The sequence below is a fragment of the Pristiophorus japonicus genome, chromosome 7, assembly GCF_044704955.1.
Source record: "Pristiophorus japonicus isolate sPriJap1 chromosome 7, sPriJap1.hap1, whole genome shotgun sequence".
Taxonomy (NCBI): Eukaryota; Metazoa; Chordata; class Chondrichthyes; family Pristiophoridae; genus Pristiophorus; species Pristiophorus japonicus.
In genome coordinates this window covers 211,647,378-211,661,117 of record NC_091983.1, presented here as the reverse complement: position 1 = coordinate 211,661,117, position 13,740 = coordinate 211,647,378, and the positions used below count along the sequence as shown (strand labels likewise).

The 13,740-nt window shown below is 43.9% G+C and overlaps 1 protein-coding gene across 3 annotated transcripts in view; it reads right to left on the bottom strand.

Annotated features, from left to right (window-relative positions):
• Positions 1–13,740, bottom strand: part of nphp1 (nephronophthisis 1) — a 155,886-nt gene that overhangs the window by 87,304 nt on the left and 54,842 nt on the right. For all 3 annotated transcript variants that reach the window (XM_070885764.1, XM_070885763.1, XM_070885761.1), the window contains exon 7: positions 2,691–2,854. In XM_070885764.1, coding sequence (XP_070741865.1) covers positions 2,691–2,854 — 164 coding nt within the window. The remainder of the gene's footprint in view (positions 1–2,690; positions 2,855–13,740) is intronic.

Below are 13,740 nucleotides of genomic sequence, written 5' to 3'. Positions count from 1 at the left end.
GTGGACTCAGCTCCACTTACCCACCCGCTCTCCGTAACCCTTAATTCCCTTATTGGTTAAAAATCTATCTATCTGTGATTTGAATACATTCAATAAGCTAGCCTCAACTGCTTCCTTGGGCAGAGAATTCCACAGATTCACAACCCTCTGGGAGAAGAAATTCCTTCTCAACTCGGTTTTAAATTGGCTCCCCCGTATTTTGAGGCTGTGCCCCCTAATTCTAGTCTCCCCGACCAGTGGAAACAAACTCTCTGCCTCTATCTTGTCTATCCCTTTCATGATTTTAAATGTTTCTATCAGATCACCCCTCATCCTTCTGAACTCCAACGAGTAAAGACCCAGTCTACTCAATCTATCATCATAAGGTAACCCCCTCATCTCCGGAATCAGCCTAGTGAATCGTCTCTGTACCCCCTCCAAGGCTAGTATATCCTTCTTTAAGTAAGGTGACCAAAACTGCACGCAGTACTCCAGGTGCGGCCTCACCAATACCCTGTACAGTTGCAGAAGGACCTCCCTGCTTTTGTACTCCATCCCTCTCGCAATGAAGGCCAACATTCCATTCGCCTTCCTGATTACCTGCTGCACCTGCAAACTAACTTTTGGGGATTCATGCACAAGGACCCCAAGGTCCCTCTGCACCGCAGCATGTTGTAATTTCTCCCCATTCAAATAATATTCCCTTTTACTGTTTTTTTTTCCAAGGTGGATGACCTCACATTTTCCAACATTGTATTCCATCTGCCAAACCTTAGCCCATTCGCTTAACCTATCCAAATCTCTTTGCAGCCTAGATAGATAGCATGCCAGGTGTGGGTGCACCAGTGCTTTTTACAAACCCATCATCACCTCCTGGGATTTGTGCTCTATCCCTTTGACTATACATCTAGAGATACTGTTAGTTTTCCTTGCTGCTGTCACATACTGTACCATGTGCAGCACCAATAAGGAAAGCTAGCCAGATTAAATAACAGTATTACAATGTGACACTAAATTAGACAACATTTGTAAATGAAAAAATTAGTGAATAATCAATGTTAGCTGTCCGAATCTACTCTGATTTGACAATATGGACAACCTTGACCTGCTGTACACAAAGCTGGCAACATTTCCACCCATACATCTCTGACAGTCTGTTTTGCTGCAAACACCTGGCTGTAAAGAATAATTCTGCACCCAGGAAGTTGTGGAGAATTGTTCACTGCAAGAAATACAAGGTTCTACTGTGGCTATGGTTTAGGACAGGGTGTTGCAATGAATTAGCACATCGGTGAGCGTAGATTGATACCAGCCAGACTGACAGAATGAAAATAAATCTCCTTTCTCCGATGACTGTAATAATCTTCAGTGAAATCTGTCTTGGACAATTTCACCCTGTTATGACTGGGCTTGAGGCAACAAAATAAAACTACTCAAAATTAAGCACAAATTAGCACTAAATCGTCCAGTGCACTCACAGAAGCCAAAAAGGTGGGTGATGTGGGTAATGGAATACTATCACACTGTTAAATAGGAGTTCTGAGGTTGGGTTTAAGTCATTGTTGAGAGAGTGTAGAAGGATCATTACTCTGCATCAAGCCATTTCTACCTGATGATATGTGAATCTTGCACTGCAAAACCCAGAAATATTTTATTCCTCAGAACTGGCCTCCCTCAGTTTGGTGACTAATTTCACTTTGGCAGGACACCTGGGGGGCCGAAATTCACCCCCGCCGAAAACGGGTCGCACCTACCATTTTTCTTGTCTTTTGGCCGCCGCAATGGATGCGGCCGCCCATCTTGCGAAATTCAGCTTTGGTCGGTTTTTTTTTCGAGCTGGGTGGAAGTCAGTCATAATGAAGGCAGAAGTGGAGGCGGGATAGACTCTCCGCCGCTGTCAGTCATCAGCGCCGGGCTGGTGACATTATCGAGCTGGCGCGTCAACACGTCTCTCCCCATCAGTTAAAGGGGAGGACCGCTGGAGCTCTGCAGCTTTTTAAAGTTAGGTCCACTGGGCCACCAGGGGGGGTTTCGGCCGCGCCAGCGGCCTGGCACCCAAGAGGGCGTGCCAGGACACCTATTGGCGGCCCAGCCGAACCGGGAGGCACAATTGTCAGGCCAACATGGCACAAAAAAAATAAGATAGCGGCCGCGGCAGTGCGCCCTCCACTTTAATGGCAGCCGCACCACCATTTCACACACACTGCAAACACAATGCAAGCACAGTGCACCGACAAAACAAACTGCCGGGGACACCAAGCAGCAGCCGGAGGATTTTCAAAGGTGAATTTTGCTTGCGAGGCGGGACATCGGCGGCGCTTGCTTTGATGACGCGTTTAGGAGGGTTCGGCAGCAATGGGGACCGCCCAAAAAACCACCGTGGAGAATTTTGTGAGCGGCGGCTATTCGAGTACAAATCGGCGGCCATTCGAGACCACCGCGTGGCCGTCGCTTTCCGGTGGTAACAGGCCTTATCGGGAGGCTGAATTTCGGCCCCTTGGATTGAGTAATTTTTAATGCAATATTAGAAAACAGCGATTGCTTGATTGTTTAAGTACACGTCTTCCTAACTTTCTAAAACCTGTATGTTTTTTCTTTTCAAATTTCTCAACTAGTTCTCTTCAACCTTTTAAATATTGTAATGGCAGTCTTAATCTAACCAATACTAGTTTAAAACAAGGAGGTAATAACCTAGTACTGTAATAGGATACCTTTGTGCTTTAGATCCTTTTATTTTAACATTTTGGGGTTCACTTTCCTCTTCTTCATCTTCAGCATCTTCAGCATCATCCTCCTCCTCCTCCTCCTCCTCCTCCTCCTCATCTTCAACCGCATCTGCAACATTTGGTGTTCCCTGATTGTACTTTTTGTACACCTATAATAGAGAAATTGGAAATGTAGTTAGAGTTGTACATGAAGTATGATTAAAATAGAAATAAAATAGGTTAAGTACAAGTAGGTTTAAGTCGGGTTATCTGAATGTACGCAGCATTCGTAACAAGATAGATCAGTTGATGGCACAAATAAAAATAATTGGGTATGATCTGATAGCCATTACAGAGACGTGCTTGTAAGGTAACCAAGGCTTGGAACTGAATATTCAGGGGTACTTGACATTTCGGAAGGATAGGCAGAAAGAAAAATCTGGTGGCGTAGCTCTATTAATAAAGGATGAGATCAGTGCAGTAGTGAGATATTGGCTCAGAAGATCAAGATGCAGAATCAGTTTGGGTAGAGATAAGAAATAATAAGGGAAAGAAGTCACTGGTGGGAGTCGTCTATAGGCCCCCTAACAGTAGCTACACTGTAGGACAGAGTATAAATCAATGGAGGCTTGTAAGAAAGGTACTGCAATAATCATGGGCGATTTAAGCTTCACATGGATTGGACTAGTCAAATTGGCAAAGGTAGCCTTGATGAAGAATTCATAGAGTGTATTCGGGATAGTTTCTTAGAACCAACCAGGGAGCAGGCTTTTTTAGATCTGGTAACGTGTAATGAGACAGAATTAATAAATGATCTCATAGTAAATTATCTCATAATATCTCCAAGTTTGCAGATGACACTAAACAGGGTGGCAGTGTGAGTTGTGAGGGGGACGCTAAAAGGCTGCAGGGTGACTTGGACAGGTTAGGTGAGTGGGCAAATGCATGGCAGATGCAGTATAATGTGGATAAATGTGAGGTTATCCACTTTGGGGGCAAAAACGCAAAGACAGAATATTATCTGAATGGCGGCAGATTAGGAAAAGGGGAGGTGCAACGAGACCTGGGTGTCATGGTTCATCAGTCATTGAAAGTTGGCATACAGGTACAGCAGATGGTAAAGAAGGCAAATGGTATGTTGGCCTTCATAGCTAATTTGAGTATAGGAGCAGGGAGGTCTTACGCAGTTGTACAGGGCTTTGGTGAGGCCTCACCTGGAATATTGTGTACAGTTTTGGTCTCCTAATCTGAGAAAGGACATTCTTGCTATTGAGGGAGTGCAGCGAAGGTTCACCAGACTGATTCCCGGGATGGCTGGACTGACATATGAGGAGAGACTGGATCAACTGGGCCTTTACATTGGAGTTTAGAAGGATGAGAGGGGATCACATAGAAACATACAAGATTCTGACGGAATGGGACCGGTTAGATGCAGGTAGATTATTCCCGATGTTGGGGAAGTCCCGAACCAGGGGACACAGTCTTAGGATAAGAGGTAGGCCATTTAGGACTGAGATGAAGAGAAACTTCTTCACTCAAAGAGTTGTTAACCTGTAGAATTCCCTGCCGCAGAGAGTTGTTGATGCCAGTTCATTGGATATATTCAAGAGGGAGTTAGATATGGCCCTTACGGCTAAGGGGATCAAGGGGTATGGAGAAAGCAGGAAAGGGTACTGAGGGACTGATCAGCCATGATCTTATCGAATGGTGGTGCAGACTCGAAGGGCCGAATGGTCTACTCCTGCACCCATTTTCTATGTTTTCTATGATACTCTAGGAAAGAGTGATCATAGCATGGTTGAATTTCAAATTCAGTTGGAAGGCGAGAAACTTGGGTCTCAAACGACAGTCCTGAACTTAAATAAAGGTAATTACAAAGGTATAAGAACATAAGAAATAAGAGCAGGAGTAGGCCATACGGCCCATCGAGCCTGCTCCGCCATTTAATACGATCATGGCTGATCCAATCATGGACTCAGGACCACTTCCCTGCCTGCTCCCCATAACCCCCTATTCCCTTATCGGTTAAGAAACAGTCTATCTCTGTCTTAAATTTATTCAATGTCCCAGCTTCCACAGCTCTCTGAGCCTGTGAATTCCACAGATTTACAAACCTCTGAGAAAATAAATTTTTCCTCATCTCAGTTTTAAATGGCCCCTTGTTCTAAGATTATGCCCCCTAATTCTAGTCTCCCCCATCAGTGGAAACATTCTCTCTGCATCCATCTCGTCAAGCTCCGTTCATAATCTTATACATTTCGATAAGATCACCTCTCAATCCTCTGAGTTCCAATGAGTAGTGGCCCAACCTACTCAACCTTTCCTCATAAGTCAACCTCCTCATCTCCAGAATCAACCTAGTGAACCTTCTCTGAACTGCCTCCAAAGTAAGTGTATCCTTTCGTAAAACTGCATGCAGTATTCAAGGTGTGGCCTCTACAATATCCTGTATAACTGCAGCAGGACTTCCCTGCTTTTATACTCCATCCCCTTTGCAATAAAGGCCAAGATTCCATTGGCCTTCATGATCATTTGCTGTACCTGCATACTAGCCTTTGGTGTTTCGTGCACAAGTACCCCCAGGTCCCGCTGTACTACGGCACTTTGCAATCGTTCTCCATTTAAATAATAACTTGCTCTTGGATTTTTTTTCTGCCAAAGTGCATGACCTCACACTTTCCAACATTATACTCCATCTGCCAAATTTTTGCCCACTCACTTAGCCTGTCTATGTCTTTTTGCAGATTTTTTGTGTCCTCCTCACACATTGCTTTTCCTCCCATCCTTATATCGTCAGCAAACTTGGCTACGTTACACTCGGTCCCTTCTTCCAAGTCGTTAATATAGATTGTAAATAGTTAGGGTCTCAGCACTGATCCCTGCGGCACCCCACTAGTTACTGATTGCCAACCAGAGAATGAACCATTTATCCCGACTCTCTGTGTTTTGTTCGTTAGCCAATCCTCTGTCCATGCCGATATATTATCCCCAACCCCGTGAACTTTTATGTGGCACCTTGTCAAATGCCTTCTAGAAGTCCAAATACACCACATCCACTGGTTCCCCTTTATCCACCCTGTTCGTTACATCTGCAAAGAATGCCAGCAAATTTGTCAAACATGACTTCCCCTTGATAAATCCATGCTGACTCTGCCTGACCGAATTATGCTTTTCCAAATGTTCTGCTACTACTACTTTAATAATGAACTCCGACATTTTCCCCACCACAGATGTTAGGCTAACTGGTCTATAGTTTCCCGCTTTTTGTCTGCCTCCTTTTTTAAATAGGGGCATTACATTTGCAGTTTTCCAATCTGCTGGGACCTCCCCAGAAACCAAGGAATTTTGGTAAATTACAACCAGTGCATCCACTATCCCTGCCACTACTTCTCTTAAGACCCTAGGATGCAAGCCATCCGGTGCAGGGGATTTATCTGCCTTTAGGTGCATTATCTTACTGAGTACCACCTCCTTAGTGATTGTGACTGTGTTAAGTTCCTCCCTCCCTATAGCCCCTTGACTGTCCACTGTTGGGATATTGTTAGTATCCTCTACTGTATAGACTGGTACAAAATATTTGTTCAGAGTATGAAGGCAGAGTTGGCTAAAGTAGACTCGGAAAATAGATTAAAGGGTAAGACATAAGCAGTGGCAGACAGAAAGCAGGAAACTATAGACCAGTTATAGCCTAACATCTATCCTTGGGAAACTGTTGACGTGCATTATTAAGGAAGTTGCAGCAAGACATTTTGAAAACCATAATACAATCAAGCAGAGTCAGTATGGTTTTATGAAAGGAAAATCGTGTTTGACAAATTTGCTAGAATTCTTTGAGGATGTACCGAGCTGGGTGCATAAAGGGGAACCAGTAGATATAGCGAATTTGGATTTCCAGAAGGCATTCGATAAGGTGCCACATAAAAGGTTACTGCACAAAGAAGAGCTCACGGGATTGGGGGTAATATATTAGCATGGATAGAGGATTGGCTAACTAACATTAAAAAAAGAGTCAGGATAACTGGATCGTTTTCAGGTTGGCAAACTGTAACTAATGGGGTGCCATAGGGATCAGTGCTGGGGCCTCAACTACTTACAGTCTATATTAACGACTTGGATGAAGGAACTGGGTGTAATGTAGACAAATTTGCTGATGATACAAAGATAGGTGGAAAAGCAAGTTGTGAAGAGATACAAAGAATCTGCAACGGGATAATAGATAGGTTAAGTGAGTGGACAAAATTTTGGCAGATGGAGTATAATGTGGGAAAATGTGAGGTTATCCACTTTGGGAGGAAGAATAAAAAAGCAAATGATTATTTAAATGGAGCGACTACTCCTGCACCTATTTTATATGTTTCTATGTTTCTTATGTTCTTTGTTTCTATAATGCCGCGGTGCAGAGAGATCTGGGGGTCCTTGTACATGAAACACAAAAAGTTAGCATTCAGGTACAGTAAGTAAGTAGGAAGGCAAATGAAATGCTGGCCTTTATTGCAAGGGGGATGTAGTATAAAAGTAGGGAAGTTTTGCTACAAGTGTACAGGCCGTTGGTGAGACCACACCAGGAATACTGCGTACAATTTTGGTCTCCTTGTTTAAGGAGGGATATACTTTCACTGAAGGCAGTTCAGAGAAGGTTCAATAGGTTGATTCCTGAAGAAAGGTTGAGCAGGTTGGGCCTATATTCATTGGAGTTTAGAAGAATGAGAGGTGATCTTAGTGAAACATATAAAATTCTGAGGGAGCTTGACAGGGTAGATGCAGAGGGGATGTTTCCCCTCGTGGGCAAATCTAGAACTAGGGGCTATAGTATCAGAATAAGGGAGCGCCCATTTAAAACGGAGATGAGGAGGAATTTCTTCTCTCAGAGGGTCGTGAATCTTTGGAATTCTCTACCTCAGAGAGCTGTGGAGGCTGGGTCATTGAATATATTTAAGGTGGAGATAGACAGATTTTTGAACGATAGGAGAGTCAAAGGTTATGGGGAGCGGGCAGGGAAGTGGAGCTGAGGCCAAGATCAGATCAGTCATGATCTTATTGAATGGCGGAGCAGGCCGGGGTGGGGGGGGGGGGGGGGGGGAGGGCAAATGGCCTAATCCTGCTACTATTTCTTATGTCTTATGTTCACTTGATTTTCAATATAGTGAATTATTATAAACAAAATCATAGACAAATAGTCTTACCTACAGGATCAATATTGTCTAGAGTGAAACTAACAGACCAACAGTATTTATTCACTAATCTGTTTGTTTCTCGCAGCCAAATTTTACATACAACTAGGGGTTTCAGAGTCAATTTTTTTACATTTTAGCTTGTCCTATATTACAACAGTGACTACACTTCAAAAAGTACTTCATTGGCTGTAAAACACTTTGGGATGTCCAGTGCTCGTGAAGGGTGCTATATAAACGCAAGTCTTATTTATGAACATGTAATGTGCTCAGATCAAATTTGTCTCTACTATTTTAACTATCTATTTTAAATGAAAGGTCATCGACTTGAAAGGTTAACTGTTTCTCTCTCCACAGATGCTACCTGACCTGCAGAGTATTTCCAGCATTTTCTATTTTTATTCCAATTATCCAGTCAATAGTTAAGGTAAGACACATCTGGACTTTCCATACTTCTCACCATGAGTATGTGCTCTTTGTGAAATTCCAGATCATGCAAGGACGTGATAATTATGAGATACTTCCAAAAATCAGTCCTGCGTCTGTGCTGAGTTGCTGATCTCAGTGCCCCTGGGTTACGGAGGGTAAAACAGGCCAGGGTTCTCGCTCTTGATTGTAGCCAGCAATCCTAGATGGCAGCGCACATGTGAACATCTGACAAGGACTGAATCAACATAAGATGCCACCTCCTCTACCTGCATTCATATTGCCTAATGGCATTGTCGGGGCTCGCACGTGAAAATAGCCAATGGGCGGGATTGGGGGGGGCGGGCTGTGATAGCTCAGTGCACATGGCACCATATCCCAGCACTGAGTCAAGCCTTCGAGAGAGGAAGGGGGTAAATTGGCAAGAAGAAAAGAAAACTTCAAACAACTCAGCACAACTGCTGCTGAAAGTTAAATGTGCATGGAATATACAGGTTGAACCTCTCTCTTATCCGGCACCCTCGGGACCTGGCCTGTGCCGGATAAGGGAGTTTGCCAGATGAGGGATGATCACGTTAAATTGGATGGTACAGGTACTGAGCAAGGGGATAGCAAAGCGGGCTGGCTTGGAGCTGGGAGTGCGACAGAGAGATCGTTGGTGGTTGGGGGGGCGGGGAGGGGGGGAAGAGGGGCGGTGGATCGCAGGGTCAGGTCAACGATTGCGGGAGTCGGTAGCGAGGAAGGACTTCAATTTGTTCATGTCGGAGTTCTGCGCATGCGCCACCCGGTGGCCAGGAATGGTGCCGGACGAGGGGTACTGCCGGATTAAGGGAGTCCCGGATAAGGGAGGTTCAACCTATATTAGTTTGACTAGGTTACCGCAATTGTGTTTAAGTGATTCTATTTATAATGAAATGGTTGATTTGTGGCGACTTTTATTTTTACTCAGTGGGCTGCTGTTCATCGATGATCACCTGGTTACAGAATTAACTTATGTCAACATTCGCAACATTTTGTGATTTAAAGGATAGTCCAGTAAAATTAGGTCACAAACCAGCTATTTGCTGACCTTTGAATTAAAGCCGAGGAAATTGAAGTTCTCTCTTGCTGGAATTTTTTGCTGCAATTCTTTGAGGATGTAACGAACAGGATGGATAAAGGGGAACCAGTGCATGTGGTGTATTTGGACTTCCAGAAGGCATTTGACAAGGTGCCACATAAAAGGTTACTGCACAAGATAAAAGTTCATGGGGTTGGGGGTAATATAGTAACATGGATAGAGGATTGGCTAACTAACAGAAAACAGAGAGTCGGGATAAATGGTTCATTCTCGGGTTGGCAATCAATAACTAGTGGGGTGCCGCAGGGACCCCAACTATTTACAATCTATATTAACGACTTGGAAGAAAGGACTGAGTATAACGTAGCCAAGTTTGCTGACGATACAAAGATGGGAGGAAAAGCACTCTGTGAAGAAGACACAAAAAATCTGCAAAAGGACATTGGCAGGCTAAGTGATTGGGCAAAAATTTGGCAGATGGAGTACAATGTTAGAAAGTGTGAGGTCATGCACTTTGGCAGAAAAAAATCAAAGAGCAATTTATTCTTTAAATGGAGAAAAATGTCAAAATGCTGCAGTACAGCAGGACCTGGGGGTATTTATGCATGAAACACAAAAGGATAGTATGCAGGTACAGCAAGCGATCAGGAAGGCCAATGGAATCTTGGCCTTTATTGCAAAGGGGATGGAGTATAAAAGCAGGGAAGTCTTGCTACAGTTATTCAGGGTACCTGGAATAATGCGTACAGTTTTAGTTTCCATAGTTACGAAAGGATATACTTGCTTTGGAGGCAGTTCAGAGAAGGTTCACTAGGTTGATTCCGGAGATGCATTCAAGAGAACTTTTTTAGTCAGTATGTAGCAAGCCCTACACGAGAGGGGGTGGTCTTTGATTTAGTTTTGGGGAATGAAGCTGGGCAGGTTGAAGGGGTATTAGTGGGAGAACACTTGGGCACCAGTGTCAGTCAGATTCAAGTTGGTTATGGATAAGGACAAGAATAGGCCTGGAATAAAAGTTCCGAATTGGGGAAAAGCTAATTTTAGGAATGATAAGTTAAGGAATGACTTGGCCATGGTGGATGGGAAACAGCTACTTGTGGGTAAATCAGTGTTGGAACAGTGGGAGGCATTTGAGGAGGAGATCCGGAAGGCTCCAGCCAAACATGTGCCCTTAAAGAAAAAGGTTGGGAAAAATAATTCTAGAGCCCCCTTGATGTCGAGGGACTTACAGGGGGGTATTAAGAAAAAAAGGGACGCTTATGTCACATATCAACGGCTAAATACTATAGAATCTTTCGAGGAATATAGAAATTCTTGGCCAGTAAAATTAAGGAAAACCCCAAGATGTTCTATAAATATATTAAGAGTAAGAGGTTAACTAAAGATAGACCATGAGGGTAATCTTTGTGTGGAGGCGGAAGATGTTGGGAGGGTTCTTAAGGAATACTTTGCACCTGTTTTCACAAAGGAAAGGGGCAATGCAGATACTGCTATCGAGGAGGAGTGTGATATTGTGGATAGAAACCTGGGCCCCAAGTTTCCACATGATTTGCTCCTGATTTTTAGGAGCAACTGGTAGAGAACGGAGTATCTTAGAAATCGGAATTCTCCACATTGAAGTTTTCTGCAGTTCTAGTCAGGTAGAACAGTTTCACTTTTGAACAGAATTTTTTTTTCCAAAAGGGGGCGTGTCCAGCCACTTACGCCTGATTTGAAAGTTTCCACAGTGAAAACGTACTCCAAACTAACTTAGAATGGAGCAAGTGAAGATTTTTGTACGCTTGAAAAAACCTTGTCTACACATTAAAAAATCAGGCGCAGGTTACAAATTAGGCGTTGGGAACGAGGTGGGGGTGGGGGGAGGGGGGGAAGGGAAGTCATTAAATTCTACAATAAATCCTTAGTTATACTTATACAAATATTATACAAATAAATCCAACCTGAATAAAAATTTATAAGCAAAGAAAAGATTAAATAAACCATGTTCCGACCTGTGTGAAAGTGCTTCAGGCAGGCCTTTCAGGCAGCGGTTTTCCGTCAGGACCGACCGACGGCAGGGGGAGGGAGAAAGCTGCAAGAAGCCCAAGTGTTTCAGGCAGCCGTTTGCCGTCGGGACCAACCGACGGCAGGGGGAGAAAGCTGCAAGAAGCCTCAGTGCTGATCATGGAAGGGCAATGTGGTTTTATTAAAAAATGTTAAAAATTGAACAGCTACAAAGAATTTGAATAGTCTCAAACAAGTGAATGTGTCCCGTTTATCACAGTCTATCTTTAATTACAGAATGCACTCCCTCACACACAGAAATATCAAGAAAATTAAAATACAAGCCTTTGCAAGGGTTCAATAAACAAATTTTCACTTTTTCTGCGGCACTTTTTAAAATGGCCGACTGCCAATGTTTACTTCAGACTGCGCGTGCGCGAACGCTCCAACGCGCACGCGCAGGGTTGCCGGCACCAAAAAAAACTCATTTAAATTGTACCCGCCCCCTCCTACTTACAAAATTGTCGCGAGTGGTAGGCTCCGCCCCCTGTGCGCGCGCCAAGGAGACATCGAGCTGCAAGGCGCTCGAGAATACCGCAATTTTTTTTCAGGCGCCGTTTTCGGCGCGAAAAACGGGCGCCCAGCTCGGAGGGGCGCCTGTTTTGCCGCGTGTGGAAACTTGGGGCCATAGAAACATAGAAAATAGATGAAATAAATAGAATGAGAGAGAAAGTACTAAGGGGTTTAGCAGCTTTGAAAGTAGCTAAGTCGACAGGCCCGGATGAAATGCATCCCAGGCTGTTGAGCGAAGTAAAAGAGGAAATAGCAGAGGCCTTGACCATCATTTTCCAGTCTCTTTAGATCTGGGCATGGTGCCGGAGGATTGGAGGACTGCTAATGTAGTACCCTTGTTTAAGAAGGGAGAAAGGGACAGGCCGAGTAATTACAGGCCGATCAGCCTAACCTCAGTGGTGGGAAAATTATTGGAAAAAATCCTGAAAGATAGGATAAATCTGCATTTGGAAGGCAAGGATTAATTAGGGACAGTCAGACAGAGATGGTAATTGGGATTAGACTGGATGACCTTTTGTTGGACGGAGCAGATATAATGGTAAGTACTGCAGGGAATAGAATACGGCCAGGGTGATCTCCTAGACTAGTTTCAATTGCCTGGATGAGTCAGAGAAGAATTTTCCCAGTTTTTTTCTCCCTAAATTGGCCTGGGTTTTTATCTGGTTTTTGCCTCTCCCAGGAGATCACATGGCTCCAATTGGGGTGGAGTGTAGAATGTTTTAGTAGAAGGGGTGTCGCAGTTGTGGTGAGGCGGATTGGTTGGGCTGGGTGTCCTTTGCCTTTCCATCATTGTTCATAGGTTTATATGCAACCTTTAGGGCTGCTGACCAAGGGCTGTGAGGCTCTTTGTCGACCGGCGCGGACACGATGGGCCGAATTGGCTTCCTTCTGTGCTGTAAATTTCTATGTTTCTATGAGGGGGTTGACATGAGGAAAGGTTGAGGGAGAACCAGTGGTTGTAGTGTATTGGGATTTTCAGAAGGCGTTTGATAAAGTCCCACGTAAGAGGTTAGTGTGCAAAATTAAAGCACATAGGATTGGGGGTAATGTATTGACATGGATTGAAAATTGGTAAACTGACAGGAAACAGAGAGTAGGAATAAACGGGTCTTTTTCAGGGTGGGGGTAAGTGACTAGTGGAGTACCACAGGGATCAGTGCTTCGGCGCCAGCTATTCACAATATATATATATCAATGATTTCGATTAGGGATCCAAATGTAATATTTCCAAGATGGCTGATGACACAAAACTAGGTGGGATTGTGAGTTGTGAGGAGGATGCAAAGATGCTGCAAGGCGATTTAGACAGGTTGAGTGAGTGGGCAAACACATGGCAGATGCAGTATAATGTGAATAAATGTGAATAAATGTGAAGTTATCCACTTTGGTAGCAAAAACATCAGGACAAAGTATTATTTAAATGGTGATGGCTTGGGAAGTGTCGATGAACAGAGGGACCTGGGTGTCCTTGTACACCAGTCATTGGGCTCAAGTTTCGGCCTGAGTTGCTCCTATTTGTTTGGAGCAACTAGTTTAGAATGGGGCATCTTAGAAATTGCAATTCTCGGCATTTAGTTTGCTCCAGTTCTAGTGAGTTAGAATAGTTCCATTTTAGAACAGATTTTTTTTTCAAAAGGGGGCGTGTCCAGCCACTTACGCCTGTTTTGCAAGTTTAGGCAGCGAAAACTTACTCCAAACTAACTTAGAATGGAGTAAGTGTAGATTTTTATCCGCTCAGAAAAACCTTGCCTACATTTATAAATCAGGCGTAGGGAACGAGAGATGGGGGGGAAGGGGGAAGAGGGGGTTTACAAACATTAAACACTTCACTTTTACAAAAAGA